Genomic DNA, 20,089 nt, shown 5'->3' with positions numbered 1-20,089 from the left:
ACACTGAGCCGCATATCACGTCTCTGTTGTCTTAAAAAGCATGTTCTGATGTTTGTAGCATACCAAATTTTAAAATTTCTACTTGCAAAAGATAACCTTCTTTTCCTTAATGGTAGAGAACACAAACTGGTGAGTTAGGTTGAAAATTTCCCTTCACCTAGTCACCCTAATGGTTACCAGATACAGTAAATGAAGCCTAATGTGAAAAAGGTGTGGAAATAGTTACTCCGTATACTATTTCCGCATGGATTGAACTTTCTGGCTTTTAGAATAGTTAATATGTGGACAATGCCTGCGTTGCAAGTGTCCATATCTATAGTTTTCTTAACATTGCTTCATTGTGGACAATGAGGTTAAATTTAAACCTATGCAGCTCAGTGTAGCTTCCTGCCTTGTGTAAGTTTGGGAACTGCCATCAAAAAAATGTTAGCTTGACACCAACGTTGCTCAGACTAGTTTGTTCTGTACCATTGGGAGGCATGGTACTTTTTTCATAGATAACCACTGAAGCAGTTAGTACATTTGAGCTAGCTAGTATAAGAATTCGGATAAAGACAGCTCAAGCAGACAGTAGACAAAGGAGGAAAAAGACAGGACAAGCAAGCCCTACTCACAAATGAGGGTTTAATAAGAATGTGCAGAACTTTTACAGTTTTTTTTCTTCTTTTTTTGTTGTGTGTTCTTATTGAACTCTCAGTTGGGAGCTGCGCTCGTGGTGCCTTTTCCTTCCTTTGTCCATCGTATCTGTTTTCACTGCGTCTGTTCAAAAAGGGAAATGAGCACGGGGAACATGCAATATAATCGCTTCGGCTTTCGGCCCACAGGCAACCTCCTAGCCGAAGAGGTGGCCAACAGGTCTTCCATAGATGGCTACCCGCCACAAAACGCACACAACGGCTATGGAAGCCGACCTTCGTCCATGATTGGAACACCGCCCAGCACAAACCGAACTTCTGCGGACGGCTACAGCTCGAGTGGTCTTGAAGGCAAGTTGGTTTTGCGTCCCGATTTTCATTGTTGGTGTTGTATGCAGTGTGTATGTAGCTCCACGAATGGGCCCGTACCGGGGCCGCTCTTGGATTCTGTTGCTTTCATGGAAATCGCTTTTGACAAAAAGGATGTTTACGGGACAACTTTGTGCCCACTTTAATATGGCGTGAAATGATCAAGTCTACTTTTCGTGCACCTTTCAAGCTGACTTCTTTAATAAAGAAGGGTCAACTCAGTGTGCAGGGGAAACACCGTAATGCCTCTTGTCGTTTACATTGATGTTCAGCATCCTTGATCATGTGCACCAAGCATGTTTCATTAAAGGAATACATTTTTATGCACGGGCACGCATAGGTCAGCACTGCCTAGATGCATGAATGAACAGTACTCCTTAGATGCAGCAAGAGGCATGTGTTCGTCTTTGTACTTTAGCTGTGTTTCTGTGATTTACTATGCAAATTGGTGCACCATATGCAAATAGGTAGGTGTTATTTCTAAGGACGATTGGTTTCTGAGTGTGCTCGAGATTCATTTACATTTTGGCATGTCACGTGAATAAAATTAGTTGCTTTGTGCAATTACTCCGCTCGGAGGTACAGCAGTCAATGGAAATGTACCGTCATCACTGGCAGAATCTGCGAAATACAGCAGAGTGGCAGTAGCCCGCTGCAAACATGCCGCATAGGATGAATAGGGCAGAACTTGGATTATCTTGTTCTACAAGGCTTGTGGTATCTAAGAACACTACTGAAGGAAGTGGAGGAAGACTGTATTGTCTGGTTATACAGGGTGTTTCACGTAACTTGAACCAAGGATTTAAAAAAAGCGGCAAACCGCAGCCAGCTGAAACCAGCGATACATTGTTCGCCATCATGTGGTGCTCCTCAGAATATTTTTTATTGCGCTTAATTATTTAATTAACTAAGTAGAATTATGCAAATTTTCAAATATTCATTTTAGTGCCAAGACTGTTACGTTAGGTTGTATAGCAGGTTTATGAACAACCGATCCAGTTTATTGTAGCATTGTGTCTCCTACGGGGTCCTTTTTTCCGGCATCTAAAGAAAGCCCGCGAAATATGAAAAAATACCACGTGACTATGCGCGTGCGCTACCAAATTGCAGCGCTCTCAACGGCGCTTCGACCGAACAAAGCGTGCCCGCTGAACGTGACGAAGTGAACGGCCGCCGCTCTTAGCAGCGGCTTGATAGTGCGTCAGCACCTTCCGCAGCGGCGCAGCAGCCGTGCACTTCGCCACGGTCAGCGTGCACGCTCCATTTGCTCGAAGCGCCGTTCAGAGCGCTGCAATTTGGTAGCGCACGCACGTAGTCACATGGTATTTTTTCATATTTCGCGGGCTTTCTTTAGATGCCGGAAAAAAGGACCCCGTCGGAGACACAATGCTACAATAAACTGGATCGGTTGTTTATAAACCTGCTATACAACCTAACGCAACGCGGTCTTGGCACTAAAATGAATATTTGAAAATTTGCATAATTTATCTTAGTTAATTAACTAATTAAGCGCAATAAAAAATATTCTGAGGAGCGCCACTTGATGGCGAATAATGTATCGTGCTGCGGTTTACCGCTTTTTTTAAATCCTTGGTTCAAGTTACGTGAAACACCCTGTATAACAGCCTAGTGTAAACACTGTCAAGAAAAAAAATCATAGGAAGTTTCAAGGAAAAGGGGGGGGGGAACTGATTCAGGGAAACTGTTCGAGTAATGGTAAAATGGTAACAGTGTGCGCATTTTTCAGCCCAAAGATGAGACGCATGCTTAGAAGGAACCCTGGTTTAGTCTATGTGGTTTGCTCGAAGACAGCACTGAGGCGTTGTCTCATAAGTAAGCTGTTGCCATAACTGCTGTGAGCAAGAGTCATATTGTGATCGCCACGTATTTGCGCTGCTCCATTTCTAGACAGCTGCTTTTAATGGAACAGCATCACCGTACAGTTACTCAGCAAATGATTACTACCGAGTAAATTGATCTATTAACCATTTAATGTTTCAAACATCACTTTGCAGATTCTCCTCCAATGTATGTAGCTCCACCCTTGCCAAGCCAGCCACCACCAAAGCCACGGCGGCCAGAGGATTCAGACTCCGACATTGCGGGCACGCTATCCGACGGTGACCAGGAGTGGAGGAGAGGTAAAGTGCCATTTGTTTCAGTCTCAGATTCGCCAGTTTTCCGCTGTACTTTGTGCTGTGAAGGTGAACAGAGAGCTGGAAGGCATTTCGGCAGCCCAGAGTTGTTTGTTTTGTTCACAGAACTCGGTAAAGAGACACACGAGACTAAGCTAACATTCTTACGGCGCACAAAGTGCACGGGAAGGGGGGGGGGGGGGGGGGGAATGGAATTGGCAATACTTAAGAATAATCGCGTGTGGTTCACATTGAGAAGGAAACTACCAGGAACACAAATTAATGGAAGTGCGTTTGGCAGCCACTCTGAAATCTGTTGTAGCCTGTTGACATCCGTCAGAAGAGTGCAGTCATACAGACATCTGTCGAGAGCACTTAAACGGCGTACCGGAAAGTACACTTCAGTCATTTTTGAGTTGCCTAGTGCTTCAAACCTGACATTATCACGTGTGAACATTACCATGGATCGCATTTAACTCTTCGCGTCTTTAAGAGCTGTATTGGTTCCGGCAGGCAGCGGCTATCGTCATAAATGCATAACAGTGCGCACTGTTCGAGTGCTCTTGACTGGCGTGTGTATGATCGTACATTGCAGTTGTCTTCTGTCAGTACTCGCCTGGTTAACAAAAGCTTTAAATTAAGTTAAGGACAGTGCAACAAGCTACAGAAAAGAAAGTGGCAGGATTAAAGAGCAAAGCGCGCTTTATTGATATCCTGGCAGAATACAAGGAGAAATGGACGTCAGTGGGACGTGTACTAAGAACAGTCTGTTAGGGTAACTAAATGAATTCCAAAGGCATAAAAAAAAATGGCTGGACTGCCACGCTTTTCATTATTGTTTATCCAGCGCAGCTGCTATGTGCTTTTGCAATTTGTGAATTTGAGTGCACCTCGTGTAGTTTTCAAGGCATGCTTGTGGTGACATTAGTGGTGGTGGTGATGATGATTTCAACGAGCTATATAGGTTTCTCCAAACATTTCATTCTATTTTTCTGTGTCGTGCGTATGACAGCCATACTATGTAGAGGGCGTGACTGTAATTAGGCCTTACACTATTAGCTGCCCCTCTCTTTGAAAGGAACACTAGTTCGCTCACATGATAGCAATGTTGCTGTACCCAGAAAGTGATTTAGTTCTGTGCATTAATGTTTGTGACTGTTCTTTCCCTGTCTCTTCTTAACTAGGCTACAGCAAAAACCGTGAAGACAAGGTTCAATACAGAGAGGTACGTTTCCTGCAATTCTTTGGATATTTCACTGGTTGTGGTGCTCCCTGGATATTTTCATGTAGAACTCCTGTGCCGTATGCATGGCAGAACTAGACGCTGGTATAGAGCTGGAAAAAACAAAAATTCAGTCAGGCACCATTAGGCGGTTTAGGGCAGAGTAGCGAGTGTTCGTCATAAATAGTTGACAGAATGTTTATTGCAGCTAATCCCTGTAAGCAGGTTTCTGTTACACTGCTGTAAACGGGAATACATGATTATATTTTCTCAGCCATCACTGCGCCAGTCCACAGGAATCTGCGCTTTTGTTGTCACCTGAAGCCACCAATGGCACACTGTAACACATTGATTTTGGTGTCATAAAAAACAAAGCAGGTAGTGAGACAGAGATACACTTTTTTTAGTATCATGAAACTTGTTTAAAGTAATTAAAAATAAAGCGTCCTGGCCTGTGCTACTTTGCAGACATACCACCCACGTGGCGACACTCCATCGGGTGCCACAGTGGCCAGACACGCATCACTTCCAGGCAGCGGGAATCCTCCACCAGGTTTAGCCAGCAACTTGCAGCAGTACTCAGCAACCTTGGACCACCGACACCAAAGGGCACCGTCGTCGGAAGGTTCCTCAGAGGGCGACTACGGCGACAAGAAGTCGCGCGATCGCAAGAAGGGCGTGCTTTCGCTGTTCCGAAAGCGCTGAGCTCGGAGCACAATCGTGGCCCCGAGTGCGCGGTGCACAAGAATACGGGATGATGTATTTAGTTGTGTGTTTAACTGGCGTGCAGAAAAAAAAAAATAGCTCATTGGGAGAGTTTAAAAATAGGGATCATCACGAAAGCCAGAAAGACCTTACACTGGTGACTAAGTCACCACAAAGGTGTAACATTGTGAAAGGACAAATGCCCAGACCTGGAGCTCATCTTACCGGCGTGCAATTTCAAACACTCTCTTCTTTTGCCAACTCTTCCATGGTACCAGGGCTGCCACCATCTTATTGACAGTCATAGCTCAAAGCTATTGGTTTCCATCCTTGGTAGCTATTTTATTCTCATGTTTCTAGTTCTTAGTTTCCTTACATCCAGGAATCGCAGTTTTAACTTGACAGTGCGACGTGTACAGTCCAGGCAACTGCAGTGTGCAGTAACATTTTGCGTCGTTCAGCTGTTGAGTCAGATGTACGTTTGTGTTGTGTTTTCTGTTAGGAAATCAGTCTTTTCTTTTTTCTTTCTTTCTGTGGCCATGTCCACAATGTGACCACACGTAGACCACCGTGGCATCGCAAACTCGCTCAAGTGCGTGGATGTGTAGCTCTAGTTGTCTGCCTGCTACTTTGTGCAAGATTTTTTTTTTCTTTCTCCCAGAGTGCTTTTGTTTACGGCAGTTTGCAATTGACAAGTCATGACAAGTCCCAGATTTTGTGTACAAGCAACTTGTGTATAGTTTACAGCGTCTCCTTTGTCACCATAGGTATATATTTTATATATAAATATATAAATATTATATGTACGAAACTATACTCACAAAGCAGTGCCTTGTTTTTGCACGAGTTGCCACGAATGCACTGACGACACTGTGACTTTATGAGTGTAGGGAGGTTTTGAGAGCTAATACGGGCAACTAAAATTCTGGTGGATACCATTACCCGGGCTGGAGCAGAGAAGCAGTGGTACAAACGTAAAACATGACGACGCCTGTGTTGTGCAAGGCTTGTAGTCGCGGCCAGTTATCACTAAGGGTTGGTGCAACTTTTTTTATTACTGCATTGCTGTGGAATGTGTATAGATAGATGTGTCTGCCCTCGCGGAGGTTACGAAGTACTATAGCACTGAATATGCAGTTGTAATGTGAAGACGATGTTCAGTGAGAGTATGTTGTTTTGTTCACTTTTCTCCACTTTGGGAGAGTGGAGAATTGCTTTGCTTTTGAAGAACAATTACTATGTGCTTTGTAAAATGTACTTGTCGAGTTCTTAAGTGAGGGACTCTACTTAAATGCCACGGGACTCGAAGGGAAGGCTTCTTGTCTCGAGGAAAAATAAAAGCCAAACTTAACATGACAATGGCATTGTTTTAATGGCGTAAAAAAAGTGCTGGTCAAGTATGCCAGTGTTTGCACAGTCACAGTTGGTGTGGTGGCTGATTTTTAGAGAGAGCAGCACACTGTTCCTCTAGAAGACCACGCCACACCTGGAAATGATGGTTGAGACCAGGCTGAACGTGCAGCTTTCGACATGAACCCAACGCACCATGTGATGTGGAGCACCCATAGAAGACCCTCCGTACCCTTGAATGGACCAAAGCCATTGCACACCTAAAGAGATCCGAAGCGGGGGAAAAGTTTCAGAGAGAAGCCAACTTGAAATGAAGACTCTTTGTCAAACCGAATCCTGTTTTTCGAGTGTAGCAAACAGTCAACTCACATTGTGCATGGTTCGTGAGTGATGTAGAAATCATAACCAGTGCAGAGGTAAGGTGCTTTACCGTCGACTTCCAGGTCTTTCAGATCAACATCGCATAGCCTGTCTACAAAAGAGATATGACGAGGGTTTTAGAAAAAAGTTACAGCTTCTTAAAACGTAACGAACAGATCTGGCTAATCACAGAGGCACATATCTAATCAGCCAATGTGAAGACTGTGAAAACTTAGGATTAGGTCTTCAAAACATACAAGCCTTGGCAATGGGCACGTCAGCCACCTGCACTTGCACCTTCAGTCTACAGTCTTCAGAACAGTAGCAAAAAAAATTGCATGCAACTTTACCATAGATTATTGTATATCCTTGCTTTAAATGACAACTCACTATAAATCTCTTTCAGGAGAAACTGCTCATTCCAAGTATTATTTTAAATGCAGCATACTTTTCACACATAACAAAATGGAAAATGTTGCAAGACTAATTTGCAGAATTAGACCCACATGTGTCTGAAAGGTGTTAATTTCTCTGATAAGTTAACTCACTCTGGATCATCAGGGGCCAAGCCCCACCACCATGATGCCTGGCCACCATGTCCACTGCAACCATCACAGCATGCTTTATTGGACGCGTTTTGTCTCCGGTTGCTACAACCAGTGTCGTTGATGTGTCTGGATTAACAACTGCAACTCCAACACCTGTCTTGATAAAACAAAAAAATGAAACGTCAAACAACATTTCACTGTCTGTTGGCAAAAGTACAGAAAGCTATTACCACAGACATTCTGGCTGCTTCAATAGCCAACTTCATGTATCGTTCCATGTCACTTTTGTCTTGGGCAGTGAAGAAGTTATCGCTGATTACCTTGGCAATCCTGCAACAGAAGTGTTTCGGATAAGTCAGTTCTGCTAGAGACAGGCACCATACACACACCATACAATTTGTCTTCGTGGAACTGTGTTGGCCAAAGGCAGTTTGAAGACTCGAACTGGCTTCTGGTCAGCGGTGCATGTTGTGGGACGTTCACCTCTACCACATCTTCAGAAAGACCTTCGGCGTGAGTCGAATCAGTTCCTAGCACGTCTTTAATGGTTTTCACACGATCCGAGTCATTCTCCTGCCGCGGTCGAAGTATGATTTCCATTCCTGGAAGCAATGCACGGACATCAACACACTGCACAAGCCTCTCGGAAGTGATTCCGCACATCTGAACAACAAGGAACGACAAACCTGCCGCCGTGCTCCGTACTCGTTTCAGATGCTGCAGGTCCCCCAAAGGCACCGTCTGGGACAACCATCTGGCAAAAAGTCAAACTCAAATCAGACCGGGAATAACCTAAGGGAGGTCACTCACTTCACTAGCCGCGATGTCTGCTTGCGGTCGATTATTTTTCCAACATATACGGGGACTGTAAGCGGGAAAAAGAGTCGTGTTAACGCACGAACAGTCGCGCCGTTAAAATTGGGAGGCTCTACCTGTGACCACTTTCCGAAGGTATTCGTCCGCCAAGACGGGTAGCAACGATCGCGAACACGGAGAGTCCATCGCTGCTGTTGAGTTCGTGTCATCTGTTTTTGATTTCTTTGCTTGTTGTTCCGCATCTGCTTTGAAGAAATAGCAGCTTCAACTAGCGAGCATGAATCGGGCAACATGCAGAGATCAATGCGAAGGCTAGCAGTCGCCAAGAGCCTTTCGGCAAACGTGATTCGTGTCACATCGAAAGTTTAATAAACGAAACCGTACCTATAATACTTTTCCGCTTTGCTGGCGTTGTCTCTGCGGCGTGGTCCATGTATTGGCAGTGATCCGAGTTTGTTAGGCATCACAATTGTACTTAAAACGTCGACGTGATGTTATAGGCGATCATCAAACATTACACGAAAACCACATGGTTTGAAGTTTCATCGGTCGAACCTCGTGGCTAGTTACAGCTGTGGCTCTGTCTCTTTATGGCTTGAAACAAAAACGGTCGACGCAGTGCCGTTCGAAGTCGATCGCAGCCGATCGTAGTCGATGAGCAAGCAGACGGATGAACCCGCCGTGGGGCTCTTCGACATTTGGTCCGTTCGTTGATAAAACTGGAGATGGAGACAGTGTTTGCGCCCCGTGTTCGCTGCTACCTGAAAAATCTGCTGGAATATACAATGCAGAACTTGACGACACCGCATCCCATACGCCTTGTCAGCGCAAGTCACGGGTAATTGGGCGTTCTTCTGTTTGTTTGCGATAGTTCGTTGCGCGGCTTCAGCTGTTCACCGCTGTACGCCGAGTGTTTTTGTTCAGAAGAATTCGTTTCTGAGCTAGTTGGTGGAACATGACCAGAAATACAGCTGGCAAATAAACACCACACAGGAAGAAAGGACGAACACGAGGCTCAACAGCCTCGTGTACTACGTCCTTTCTTCCTGTGTGGTGTTTATTTTTCGGGTGTATTTCTGGTGGTGGTGGTTTTTGTTTAGTTTCACATGCGACTAACGTGAACCCGTCTCGTCCACCCGCATGTTCCGCTATATCGCTGGAAGCACAGAACGACGCTTATCCTGGATTTGTTATGGTTGAACCCAAATTTGTTGTTTCCAGCGGTCCCAGGGACGGAACCAAACAGTTGTGCGACAGGTTCAAGATATCGCTCCCGTATGCCGGCCAAGCCATAACGTGTACGTTAATTTCTTTTTCTGCTGAAGAAAGTGAGCCCGCATTTGGCTAAGCGTGGGTTTTCTGAGTTCAGGCTTGTATTAAATGTGTTTGTTTGTTTTCCTTCTTAGGGGAAGTTATTTTCCAAGCGCATAGGCCGGAGCTCCCACCAGATTTCATTTTCGACGACACAGCCTTCCAGCCAAACATTGAGGAACTCCCTGTAAGTGTGCTACGTCATATATTGGTGGGCATACAACTTGTCTGCATTTTTATTTGCATCTATAGGAGCCTGCTCGCATTTCAATATTACAACGTTCTAGGCTGTTCCGCTGTTGGTCACACCGAAACACTACTGCGCCTACACGAAAGATCTCACAGAGGAAAGACGTTAGGCTTTCATTTCAGTCGATACCGTAGCACTGTTGTGCGTTAAAACGCGTTCAAAAGCCTTTCAGCTGGGACTAATTGTGGACACACTTCTCTCAAAGCCAATACAAAATAATGGGGCACACATTTGCACACACATCTTGCCGCTATATGGCTTCCTTTTTTTCTGTGCTGTTTCGTGTAATTTGACGGTTCAGTAATCCAGATACTACGTCATATTATGCTGCCCTTGTTAAAGCCAGGGTAAAATGCTATGTCAAGTTCAGTCGAGCTAATTAAGCAAAAAGATATGTTGTAGCTTGTACTTGCACATGATATATATAGCTGTTAGCTTTTACTTACCCTTTCTTGTGCATCTTTTCCTAAGAGCCTATGTGACTGGAACTCTGAGGACGACCAAGCGCTCACAAATGTAGTCCAGGAACTATTGGAGCAGTACCGGAAACACCAGGTTTCAATGCTCGATGACTCGCCTAGGCTGCAGTTCGAGTACTCGTCCCTTGTTCATCAGTCAGACATTGCCGAGTCAAACATACAGGTTCACCTCAACAAAAAGGTAAAGCTGTCTTGTCCTTAGCTCTGTATTGAGCGAAGTCATTATCACAAATCCAGTGCAATGCAGCAGGATTCTTTCTGTTTCAGAACTCTGGCGCTCCTGTAAGGTTCTGGATCACATTGCCCATCGATTTCTCCAGGCTTCCGCCCGTGTTTGCAAAGGTGCTACTCGTGTTTTCTGGTTTACTGATCTATTCTCGTCCAAATCCTCCAAAATTTAAACCACTGTCAGCAGCAGTATCTGTACTTTGTGTCACCACGTGTGTCTAGCATTTTAGAAGCTACGTAAGGTGTGCCAAGCCTTCAGAAAGGACATGACAGAATGCTTTTGTGTGCCTTGACACTCATCACATTGTAATTACATTGTTTAATTGCATTTTTTTTGTGCATCATAGACATATTTTAACATGTCGCATCCATTTTGCCACACTGGCTCAGTGGCTATGGTGCTTGGCTCCCTTGCCCAAGGTGGCGAGACCGATTCTTGGCCATGACGGTTATATTTCAGAGCAGATGGAATTCAGAAACACCCATGTGGTGTGTGATGTCACTGCAAGAGAACCTCAAGTGGTTGAGACTACCGTATTTTCCGGTGTATAAGACGCACCCGTCATATATGCAGGCTGTCAGTGAAAAAGTTGGTGTATAAGACGCACCCCAGTTTACCCAGTTAGGCTAGTGAGGCTTAATCAAACACACTTGCGCGACCATCGCGAAATGCACCGTACCTGTGAGAAATTCTTAAGCAACGCTAATGATCGAAAAAGGCAACACTCACGCCATACCCTCCCAGGGTTTAGCAAAAAAGAAAGAAAAAACGACAGAGATCCCCATATATCCATAACAACATTTTATTTCTACTTCGCGTATAAGGCGCATCCTTGTATAGGACGCACCAGCAAGATTTTTGAAAAAAAGCCGCGTCTTATACACTGGAAAATACGGTAGTCATGCTTATGCGAACAGTGACATAGATTGTTGATCCATGGAGGGTCTCTATATATATGTGCATTCACTTCTACCTGGTCGGCTGGCACGACCTGTGGCTTCAACTACGTTGCCAAAGCATCCTAAGGCAAAATATAAGCACCTTTTTGCCTTGCCTGTAGCATACAGGTTGCAGCAACTTTTCAACCACTTTCTGTTGCGGATACACACAATTAAAAAGGAAAGTGAGGCTAATTGGGGCATATGCAAAGCCTGGGACATTGTAAAAAGCGTTAGTAAAAACAACAGGGCTAGTAAAAAAATCGAGCTGCTCCTTGGCACTGTAAAGCCACTTGATGGGGTAGCATTCACTTTATTAATATAGTGCTAGGAATGTGTTGTAGCAAATGAATGAGGAGACCAGTTGGGGTTAAATCAATCTAAGCATGACTAAACTCTTATGGTTGGGCTACCAGGCTTTAATTCAAAAGGGCTAAGTTCATTTTCTATTGTTGGAAGGTTAGTGTTTGTCATTTTTGTGTTGAATTTTCTTTCATGTCTGTTTTTCATCTCACATACAATAAAGTCTCAGCGATAACGAATATCACAGGGGCACGAAAAATTCGTATCATCCAAAATTCAGTTCACTACTTGTGGTGCGTACAGTGCAACTGACGATCACGACATTGGCGATGTGTGGGCCGTGCTTAGTGCTCGAGGGTGCAGTCATGGCTCATACGTTCGTATCATCCGTAGTGGCGTGGGAGAGCGTTTGAAACATCCGAAATTCCACACATTGTACACAGTGCACTGCGGCCGTGAAATTTTGCGGATTCATGTCATCACGAAATTTGTATCAATCATGTGTTTGTGGGTCACCGAGGTTCTACTGTTAAGTCATGCACACAAGGTCACCTAAACAAAATCATCATCATGCTCCATAGCCCCTGGATGCTACCACATTATAAACAGCACTTCTACTCTGTCCCTGGCTTTCTTGGGTAAAGATATCACATATCTGGAATTAAATGTGCGTGCCAATATGATGTGACATCGTTAACAGCGCAGAAAATTTTCCCCTGCTATGCTTTGTGCATTCTATGTTCCATTGGTGTTTTTCGCAGAGTAAAGCACCATGTGAGATTAGCGCTCCATCTTGGAAGTTTTCTAGCCCTTCTGTTGTTTTTTAGTAACGCTTCTTACGAGGTCCCTCTCTTTGCGATGCAAAGCACAAAATTGCAGGTTTGAGTCCTGGCTCCAGTAGCAGTCCTCCAACGGGGGTGAGTTGCAAGCACACCTGTGTGTGTGCTGCGATTTCAGCACATGTTAAGAAACCATTTTTAGTGTTGCATTTTGGAAAATTTTATCTTTGGCACCTTTTGTGCCCACCGCAGTGTTTTGATATGTTGAGAAGTATGATGATTTTAATGAAGTTGATTGATTTCTTTGAATCGGGTTTTGTTTTCAGGCCCGTGCCTTCTGTAATTTCTTAATGACAGCTGTTGTGAATTACCCAACTGTGCTAAATTTTTGGTCGTAGAATAAAACATACACTTGCCAAAAAAAAAAATTGGTTTTAAAATCATTTATAACACGTCATGTTTTAAAACCATTTTTTTTTTTTTTTGGCGCATGCATGTTTTATTCTACCACTGTGCTTCCCCCTCGCCAGACAGGATTCTTTTGAACCCTTGGTTAAGATCACTATGCTAAATTTTTATCCTGATCATTGTATTTTTACCTTGGTACCTCACTGCTATGTAATGTGCATTCCATAATTTTGTGGCAATGATTACTGGTAAAAATTGCAGGGGGTAACAAAGAGACATGATCATGATCAGACATGATCAGGAAATTTGCGGGGATATGGTGTCCGCAGCCGATCGGTAGGCGACGTGTTGTCCTGCAATGGATATGGTTGAGCGGGCAATGCCAATGATGATCACAGGCTTAGATGCTTACTGCTGAACTGTTGGCAGATAAAAGAATTTTTCAGAACATACGGATGAAGGTGTGATGAAACGCTTTACTGCACTCTCTTTGACTTGTGAAATCTGTATTCCCCCCCCCAAAAAAGGAAAACCTGTCGGAAGACATGGCCATCTTGCAAGTCACCTTCCAGAGTCCAGAGGGGAGCCGCATATTGCCACAGCTTTTCCTTTCTCCACGTGTTGAGTACGTACTGCAGAATTCATTAATATTAATTCTCATTGTCTATTAATAATGGGAGAACCTAGTTGTGCATAGGGCATATTTATTAATTGGAGGCTGTAGTTCGAAGAGTGGATTTTTTTTTGTTCTTTTCTTTTTTGTGCAACACAGGCATTGTTAGTTACTGAATGTTATCTGGCCTCGTCCACCTTTCATGTTGATATTACAACTTGGGCTGCTGCTGTTACATTGGGCAACTGAGGCAAGTTTACTGAAGGAAGGGCTATTGATTTGTGTAGTTCACTAGTTCTCACTGTGCCTATATAGGACAGTTTATTTGCAATGTGGTATTATTTGTTATTTCAGATATGTGCAATTGTTAAAAAGAAGTTTTATGCAGCAAAAATCAAGCTCAGTTCCTTCCCCCCTCCTTTCCACAGAAAAAAAAAAGTATTTGCCTCACAATAGCAGGCCTGTATACAGCACACTGTGACACACATGATGTTCCCAATAGAATGTCCATGAGTTCTTCGTTTCAGTATGAGTTACTGCTATATAAACGAGGCCTTGTGACTTCAAGAGCTCTATTTGTTTGAGGTAGAGAAAGCTAGAGGAGCTCCAAAATAAAGGCATGGTACATAGCCCAGCTAGTAATGCATGCCTGCCAAATCTTGAAGTTGGTTACAATGCCATTAGTATTGCCAGGAGCAGTTATAGAATGACTTGGAAGTAAAACCGTGAGACAAGTCCACTCTCTCACTGGTAGAGGTGGGAAATAAAGCAAAGGCAGACAACGCGCTATTAGTTCATTACGAATTGCATAACATTAGTCTGTCGGTGAGCATTATTAAAGCTGTAGCATGAAATGTGCTTTCAGGGCACTTGGCAATTCAATGGCAATAAAACTTCCACCGTTCAACAAGGACAGTTGCCTCATGGATTATGTGCCGCAGGTGAAGCAGCTGCTCGAAAAGAGGGTGAGCATGTCCCTGCTTCAGTCTCTGCTCGTGCTTTTTTGGGGGGGGGGAGAAGGCACGCTTTTAGATTTGGTTTCATGTTAGCTGACTGCCGCGCCCATGAGTCTTCACTCATCCGTATCGCTTTCGTTTCAGGTCGAGCAGGTTTCCTCATCGTTTGCCAAGCGTAAGGAATATGTGGCGGCGTTCCTCAACCTCTTTGGCAGGTACGACCGTCGCATCTGAATTCTAACAACAACGCACTGTATTTGTGTGCATAACAAACTCATTTGCATAATACTAACTGCATCTCCTATGTTAGTGATTAAGATTTTGAAAATCGTAATTTCCCCGGCATAATAAGTGCGCTTCTCCAGTTAGTGCCACTTTTCTTTTTTGCAAAAAGTGCATTCGTTATGAGAGTACACACAATCATTAAAATGTAGTAGCACAGTTTTCTTGGGGGTTACCTGCGTGCCTATGTTTTTGGAGCATGAGACAGTAGCAGCCTCAGTGTTTTGCATGTGACTAATGCCCTTTCAAGGTTTCTCAGAGAGCCGACTTATCTGCATCCTGTAAACAACCTTATAATTGTGTGCATACATGAATTTTGTGCAAGTGTGTATATGTAATTATGCAAGTGTTGTATCGTCATTATCTGGAGTAGCCGGTCTGGTACATTATCAAGCAAAAATCTCCAGTTATCTTTGAAATGTGCCTTCTCCTTCTTTCATACAGCAGTACTCGTTCTTAAGCATTTCTGTATTGTATTTGATGAGCATGGTCTTGCTCTTCTGAAAGCAATATTTTAACGCACTGCAGTACTGTGATCAATCAAGGTACTAACTGCCTGGCGCTTTGGTATGTTTAAAGGATACTAGCTTAACTGTGCTAGTGTAGTGTTTCTCAATTTTGTCTCTTCCACAGTAAAGTCCTGTGTTCATCAAAAGTGCTCTTTGTGTTGCAGGAACCTTCTGGAGTTTGACGCCGAGGGATTTGCAAGCCTGTCATTTCTCTTCGAACATGATGACTTCTTTTTCATCCTCAGCAGTGAGTATGCTGCTCAACGACAGCAGGTTGCACTAAATGGCGTTGGATTTTGAGTGAATCATAGACTAAAGTGCCACGAAGATGCCAGCCAAATGGCTGCTGCCAATACTTAGGTGGTGCAGCAGTGGTTGTATTTGTTCTATCTCTGTGGCAGACATAGGTTCATTTATTTGTAAGCTATAATGCAGCTCAGTGTGTCACTGTGTTCATTTAGTTAAGTTTAAGCAGTTTAGCTCAGCGCGGTGGGTGTCATCGTAAGTAAATCATTACTGTAGCTCGCATTCACCGAGCGCGCTGCTTAGTATCAGTTATTTCACCTGTATTTGCGGACCAAAAGAACATGATTTATAGACACTTTTCTCAGCTGTGACCAAAGTATCGCAGCATCTTTCTTCCATTTGATCAGCCCTCTGCAATATAACCACTCCTGCTTAGTTCCTGAATAAAGCTGCTTCGAATTTTTAGCCACTAGCCATTTTTTTTGGCTACTACCGTCAATTCCAGTATACAGCCCACGGGCCACACAGGTTTGAAAGTTTAAATTTTTGGCTTTGAAAACAATTTATAGATGTGGATTACCTCCTTTTCAATATTACCCAGTACAGCACAAAACGCCTAATGCGATTCTATGTACAGTAAAAGCTCGTTAATTCGAACTTCACGGGACCGGGAAAATCATTCGAATTATCCGATGTTCGAATTATCGAATGGCCGCGAAAAAACCGACAAGAACCATTTGCATTATGGTGTATGTAGGGTATTTACTCAACGAACCCACTCACATAATGAACCCCCCCCCTCCCCCCCCGATTTTTGCCTAAGAATCTGAAAAAAAAAAAAGCGTCAGTCGTTAACGCTTCCCTCCGTTTGGCACCGTCACGGCCCACAAGGCATTTCTTGGCAGCGCGCCAAGATGCTGCGCAGCGATAACATCACTTTTGACGTTAGCTCCAGCAAAGGGGGAAGCGAACTTTGGCAGAGTGCCAGCGCTTGTGCCGGCGTCTTCTTCGCGGCTGAGCGCGTGCTTCCATTGGCGACCGACCGATGGGTGGAAGCATGGACGACACTCGCAAAGAAAAAAAAAGTTTTTCGCACGTAATTTGTAGCGCCCGTCCGAAGTCATAGCCTTCATGGGCGTTGGCTGGGACCGCGCTGACAGTGCTTATCCGTATTTTCGAATTAACAGGGCTCGAATTAACGAGCATTTAGTTGCGAGTTGCGAAGGTTGCGCGGAAAAGAGGGTAGGCAGCCGCCAGCGCGGTCGCCACCCCTTCCCTCCGGTGCCGCAGGCCACCGCGCCAGTGATGGCGCCATTTAAGCTTTACCCACTCTTCCAAGGTTTTATCTAGTTCCATCTTCTGTCCCCGTTTAGGACGTACGCAGCCTCTAACTATGCGGAGGAGGTGCTTTTTTTTTGGCCACATGCTGTGTGCCAAGCCGCCCAGACGCGGTGGCGCATAGTTCGAATTATCCGTAACGGAACCGACTCGCTTTCGAATTAACGGGCTTTTTTATACACAGATCTCTATGGAGCTTGGCCGGACCAAGTAGTGTTGTTCGAATTATCCGAAAATTCGAATTATCGAGTTTTGAATTAACGAGCTTTCACTGTACTGGGTATGGACTGTGTATTGGGCATGGACAGCTCTAAAAAAAAAAAAAGTTCTCGCTCACTGGTTTTTCACAACAAAAATTGAGCCCTGTGGATTATACATCTGCTGTGGACTGTATACGAGAAAGTATGATATGTAGTAGTATTCCGATGGAATGCTCAAGCATTCATTTGCTGAAATGCTTTCATAGAAACCTGCAATGGCTTCCTAGCTCCAGCCACTTAATTCTTGCCTTCCCTGCCCAGTTGCGATCCCACAGTCTTTCCCACAAGACAAGCCGTCGCTGACATTCCAGTCGGCCTACCACACCAGCTGTGGGTGGCCTTACAGCATCACCTGCACTGACTATCCCTACAGCCCAAGGTGGGAGGCATCCGAGATGGCTGATCGAGCGAGGTAGGCCACGCATCAAAAGGTCGACAGAAAAAAACAACCTCAAATGCAGCGTAGGCACTGCTGATTTCGATCTCAGGCATGTTCATGTTCCCTGCACTGAACATTGCGTGTAGATGCTCTTAATACTTTCCCAGCTTGGTGCGATTACGAGGGGTGTCCCAAATGACGAACTTATTCCGGTGACCCTGTAGTCAAGAAATTTAACCAGTTATTTAAGCTGACAAATCTTGTATAAATGCAGCTAATATCGAAGGACTCTTTTCTATTTTTCGACTTACGAGTGATGAAATTTGGCAGACTGGCTTAAAACAGTATCAAACAATCAGATATCAAGTTTCACAATGGCAGCTTCAGTAGGTTTCCTTTTATCATTGTTTATATGTTGTCCTCATGTTGCTTGCTAGGGGAAAGCCTAGCATGACAAAAGAACAGGCTACAAGTCTCTAAATGCTTTTAATATTTACTAAGAAGTGTGGTGTAAATCAAGACTCTCTTAATTTTTTAAAAAATTTCTCTGCTCTTTTTTTTTAAGACACAATAAGCACCTTCTTTTATGTTTAGAACATATCATGCTCTAATTGCCATGTAATAAAAACAAATGAGCCTAAATGGTAAATCTGAGACTCTCTTGACACAGACCACACTTCAGTGATCACAACAAAACAAACGGGTTAAAAATCTATGCACCCATTGCTGTGCTATGCTTTCCACGAGCAAGGTATTAAAGGTGCAGTGAAGAGGAATCTGAACTTGTCTTTTTGCCGCGGGAACTCAATCTATACGTTCCGGGCATTCTTAGAAACCATGATTTATTGCCCTGTGTGGTCGATTTCCCTAATTAAATCGAATTATCATCCGGCTCCCGCTTTTTTTTTTTTTTTCTCCCCGTATGGTGGGCGGAGTCGACCAACGCATGGGGTGCCTATCACCCAGTCCCGTGGCGGCTTGCCGCTCTGCCATTGGCGGAGTAATACGTAATAATCCGTAATACCAAATAGTCTGCACATATTTTTATTTCTGCAGGCTTATTTTGCGGCTATATTATCTGCAAATGAAACTATTTATTCATGGAAACCTAAAGAACAAAATAAAGCGAAAGCAAAGCCTCCATGGAGCTGGCTGGAAGGCACTCCAAGCGCTGGTCGACTCCGTCCACCGTACGGGGAGAATTAAAAAAATAAAGGCGGGAGCCGGACGTTAATTCAATTTAATTAGAGAAATCGGCCACACAGGGCAATAAGTCGAAGTTTCTAAGAATGCTCGGAACGTGTAGATCGAGTTCCCACGGCAAAAAGATGAGTTTAGATTCCTCTTCACTGCACCTTTAAGCTCAAAACGAACTTTCGAGAAAACAAGCCTGAAAGTTCTAAGCTAGCACACACTGTCTATGTGTAGATGCCGACAAATATATTATTTGGAGCACTTAAAGTTTATTTTTGGATTAAATATTTCAGTACAACATAGAAACAGTGTTGGAGATGCCAAAAAGTGTACTTTTCAAAAATCGACTTTTTTCGCGATTTTTGCGATCTGATCCCCACATCCCCCCTTAATTGAACTAAATAATTAGTAAGCCTCAATTTTGCATAAAGCTGAATATGTGGCAGAGGTGACCGCTGCCTGTGCAAGGAAGGGCGAGGTTGCGGTGGTTAAGGAAAGTACGGCACACTATCTATGAGCAGAAATGAAAATTCTTTTGACAGTGTGGTGAGGGAATATGATGGCCTGCATAATGACAAATAGTTTCACATCCTTTGGTGACAAGGATTAGTGCGAAAGTGTTGCTTGTAGAGTGATGCTTTCCATCGAGTGTTTTCTTGGCTTCTTTGCCGCTGAACATGATACCATGTGAAGTGGTACAGGTGTCACTAAAACGTGTTGTTTTGCATGCACGTTACAGTGCATCAGAAGAGACAGCCATGTTTAAAGGAGCCACGGTTGCTCATGTTCAACCTGGCAGTGTGCCGCTAAGTGGCGTATTTTTTTGCCAAGTTGAATACACTGGTGCCCGCAGATGTTTCGAGAATCCTCCGAGGTCTTTCTGGTGCTTGCCCAATCCTTAACGAGTCGTTAGCAAGTTACTTCGGCTAAACTTGTGCCATTTGCTTGTTTCTATGCAGAACCTTTGTGACGGAGTACGTTCCAAGCTTCCAGAGCAGCTCTGTGAAAAACCGCTGAGTGTGCCACACCATCTCCGCACGCCTGCGTTTTAGTTTTTGTACATAACAAGTAAATATGTCTTGCTAATTTACGCCGACGCATACTAATCACAACTCATGAATGGTGGCATTAAGTGCTCACAGCAGGTGTGAATGTTTTCTCATATGTTCTTCCAGCTAACAATATGAAGCTGATGTCACTCCATGGGTTGAAACCTTCACGGTGCACACATTTAGGATAGCTAGAGAATTTGGTGCAAACGATAAAGCTGGGAATGGAATGTAAATAGGAGTTTTCAAATGATGGGTACACTTACCCAAGGCAAGGGACAAAGTGGGAGTGAATTATTCACTATTATACATGGATAAAAACATGTCAAATCACCACAGTCTTCGTCCAAGTGAAATGTTTGACCTTGTGGGAAATGGTGCCTTTTTCAGCTGTAGTATTCTTGTTCGAGTACTGTCCTTACTGCT

The 20,089-nt window shown here is 44.0% G+C and overlaps 4 protein-coding genes across 10 annotated transcripts in view; 3 read left to right on the top strand and 1 right to left on the bottom strand.

Moving 5' to 3' along the window:
* kst (spectrin beta chain, non-erythrocytic 5 kst) overlaps nucleotides 1-6,425 on the top strand; it is a 328,959-nt gene extending 322,534 nt beyond the window's left edge. For all 5 annotated transcript variants that reach the window (XM_089558125.1, XM_089558130.1, XM_089558127.1 and 2 more), the window contains 4 exons: nucleotides 825-979; nucleotides 3,013-3,145; nucleotides 4,324-4,364; nucleotides 4,830-6,425. In XM_089558125.1, coding sequence (XP_089414251.1) covers nucleotides 825-979; nucleotides 3,013-3,145; nucleotides 4,324-4,364; nucleotides 4,830-5,066 — 566 coding nt within the window. In that variant the 3' untranslated portion in view covers nucleotides 5,067-6,425. The remainder of the gene's footprint in view (nucleotides 1-824; nucleotides 980-3,012; nucleotides 3,146-4,323; nucleotides 4,365-4,829) is intronic.
* On the bottom strand, nucleotides 6,414-8,736 carry LOC149332533 (tRNA-specific adenosine-34 deaminase regulatory subunit adat3). 2 transcript variants are annotated; one of them, XM_089558144.1, is made up of 9 exons: nucleotides 8,525-8,736; nucleotides 8,257-8,382; nucleotides 8,135-8,189; nucleotides 8,011-8,078; nucleotides 7,719-7,926; nucleotides 7,558-7,654; nucleotides 7,325-7,481; nucleotides 6,786-6,888; nucleotides 6,414-6,676 (listed from the first exon to the last, which is right to left on the bottom strand). In XM_089558144.1, the coding sequence occupies exons 1-9, from the start codon at nucleotides 8,571-8,573 to the stop codon at nucleotides 6,484-6,486; spliced, it is 1,056 nt and encodes a 351-aa protein (XP_089414270.1). In that variant the 5' UTR covers nucleotides 8,574-8,736; the 3' UTR covers nucleotides 6,414-6,483. The 2 variants fall into 2 exon arrangements, with proteins under 2 accessions (XP_089414270.1, XP_089414269.1); XM_089558143.1 differs by having other exon boundaries at nucleotides 7,555-7,654; nucleotides 8,525-8,735.
* A 50-nt stretch (nucleotides 8,737-8,786) lies between these two features.
* On the top strand, nucleotides 8,787-19,711 carry LOC149332532 (BRISC and BRCA1-A complex member 2-like). 2 transcript variants are annotated; one of them, XM_089558141.1, is made up of 12 exons: nucleotides 8,787-8,978; nucleotides 9,362-9,438; nucleotides 9,547-9,638; nucleotides 10,173-10,361; nucleotides 10,448-10,522; nucleotides 12,517-12,567; nucleotides 13,365-13,462; nucleotides 14,316-14,415; nucleotides 14,551-14,621; nucleotides 15,362-15,444; nucleotides 17,303-17,453; nucleotides 19,574-19,711. In XM_089558141.1, the coding sequence occupies exons 1-12, from the start codon at nucleotides 8,866-8,868 to the stop codon at nucleotides 19,629-19,631; spliced, it is 1,158 nt and encodes a 385-aa protein (XP_089414267.1). In that variant the 5' UTR covers nucleotides 8,787-8,865; the 3' UTR covers nucleotides 19,632-19,711. The 2 variants fall into 2 exon arrangements, with proteins under 2 accessions (XP_089414267.1, XP_089414268.1); XM_089558142.1 differs by lacking the exon at nucleotides 12,517-12,567.
* Ranbp21 (exportin-5-like protein Ranbp21) overlaps nucleotides 19,636-20,089 on the top strand; it is a 61,075-nt gene continuing 60,621 nt past the window's right edge. The window contains exon 1 of the mRNA XM_089558132.1: nucleotides 19,636-19,682. The gene's annotated coding sequence lies outside the window, so the exon portion shown is untranslated. The remainder of the gene's footprint in view (nucleotides 19,683-20,089) is intronic.

The sequence above is a fragment of the Amblyomma mixtum genome, chromosome 8 (genome assembly GCF_055824585.1).
Source record: "Amblyomma mixtum isolate Tamu chromosome 8, ASM5582458v1, whole genome shotgun sequence".
Classification (NCBI taxonomy): domain Eukaryota; kingdom Metazoa; phylum Arthropoda; class Arachnida; order Ixodida; family Ixodidae; genus Amblyomma; species Amblyomma mixtum.
Note: the sequence above shows the minus strand (reverse complement) of the source record. Positions and strands in the feature narration are given on the sequence as shown.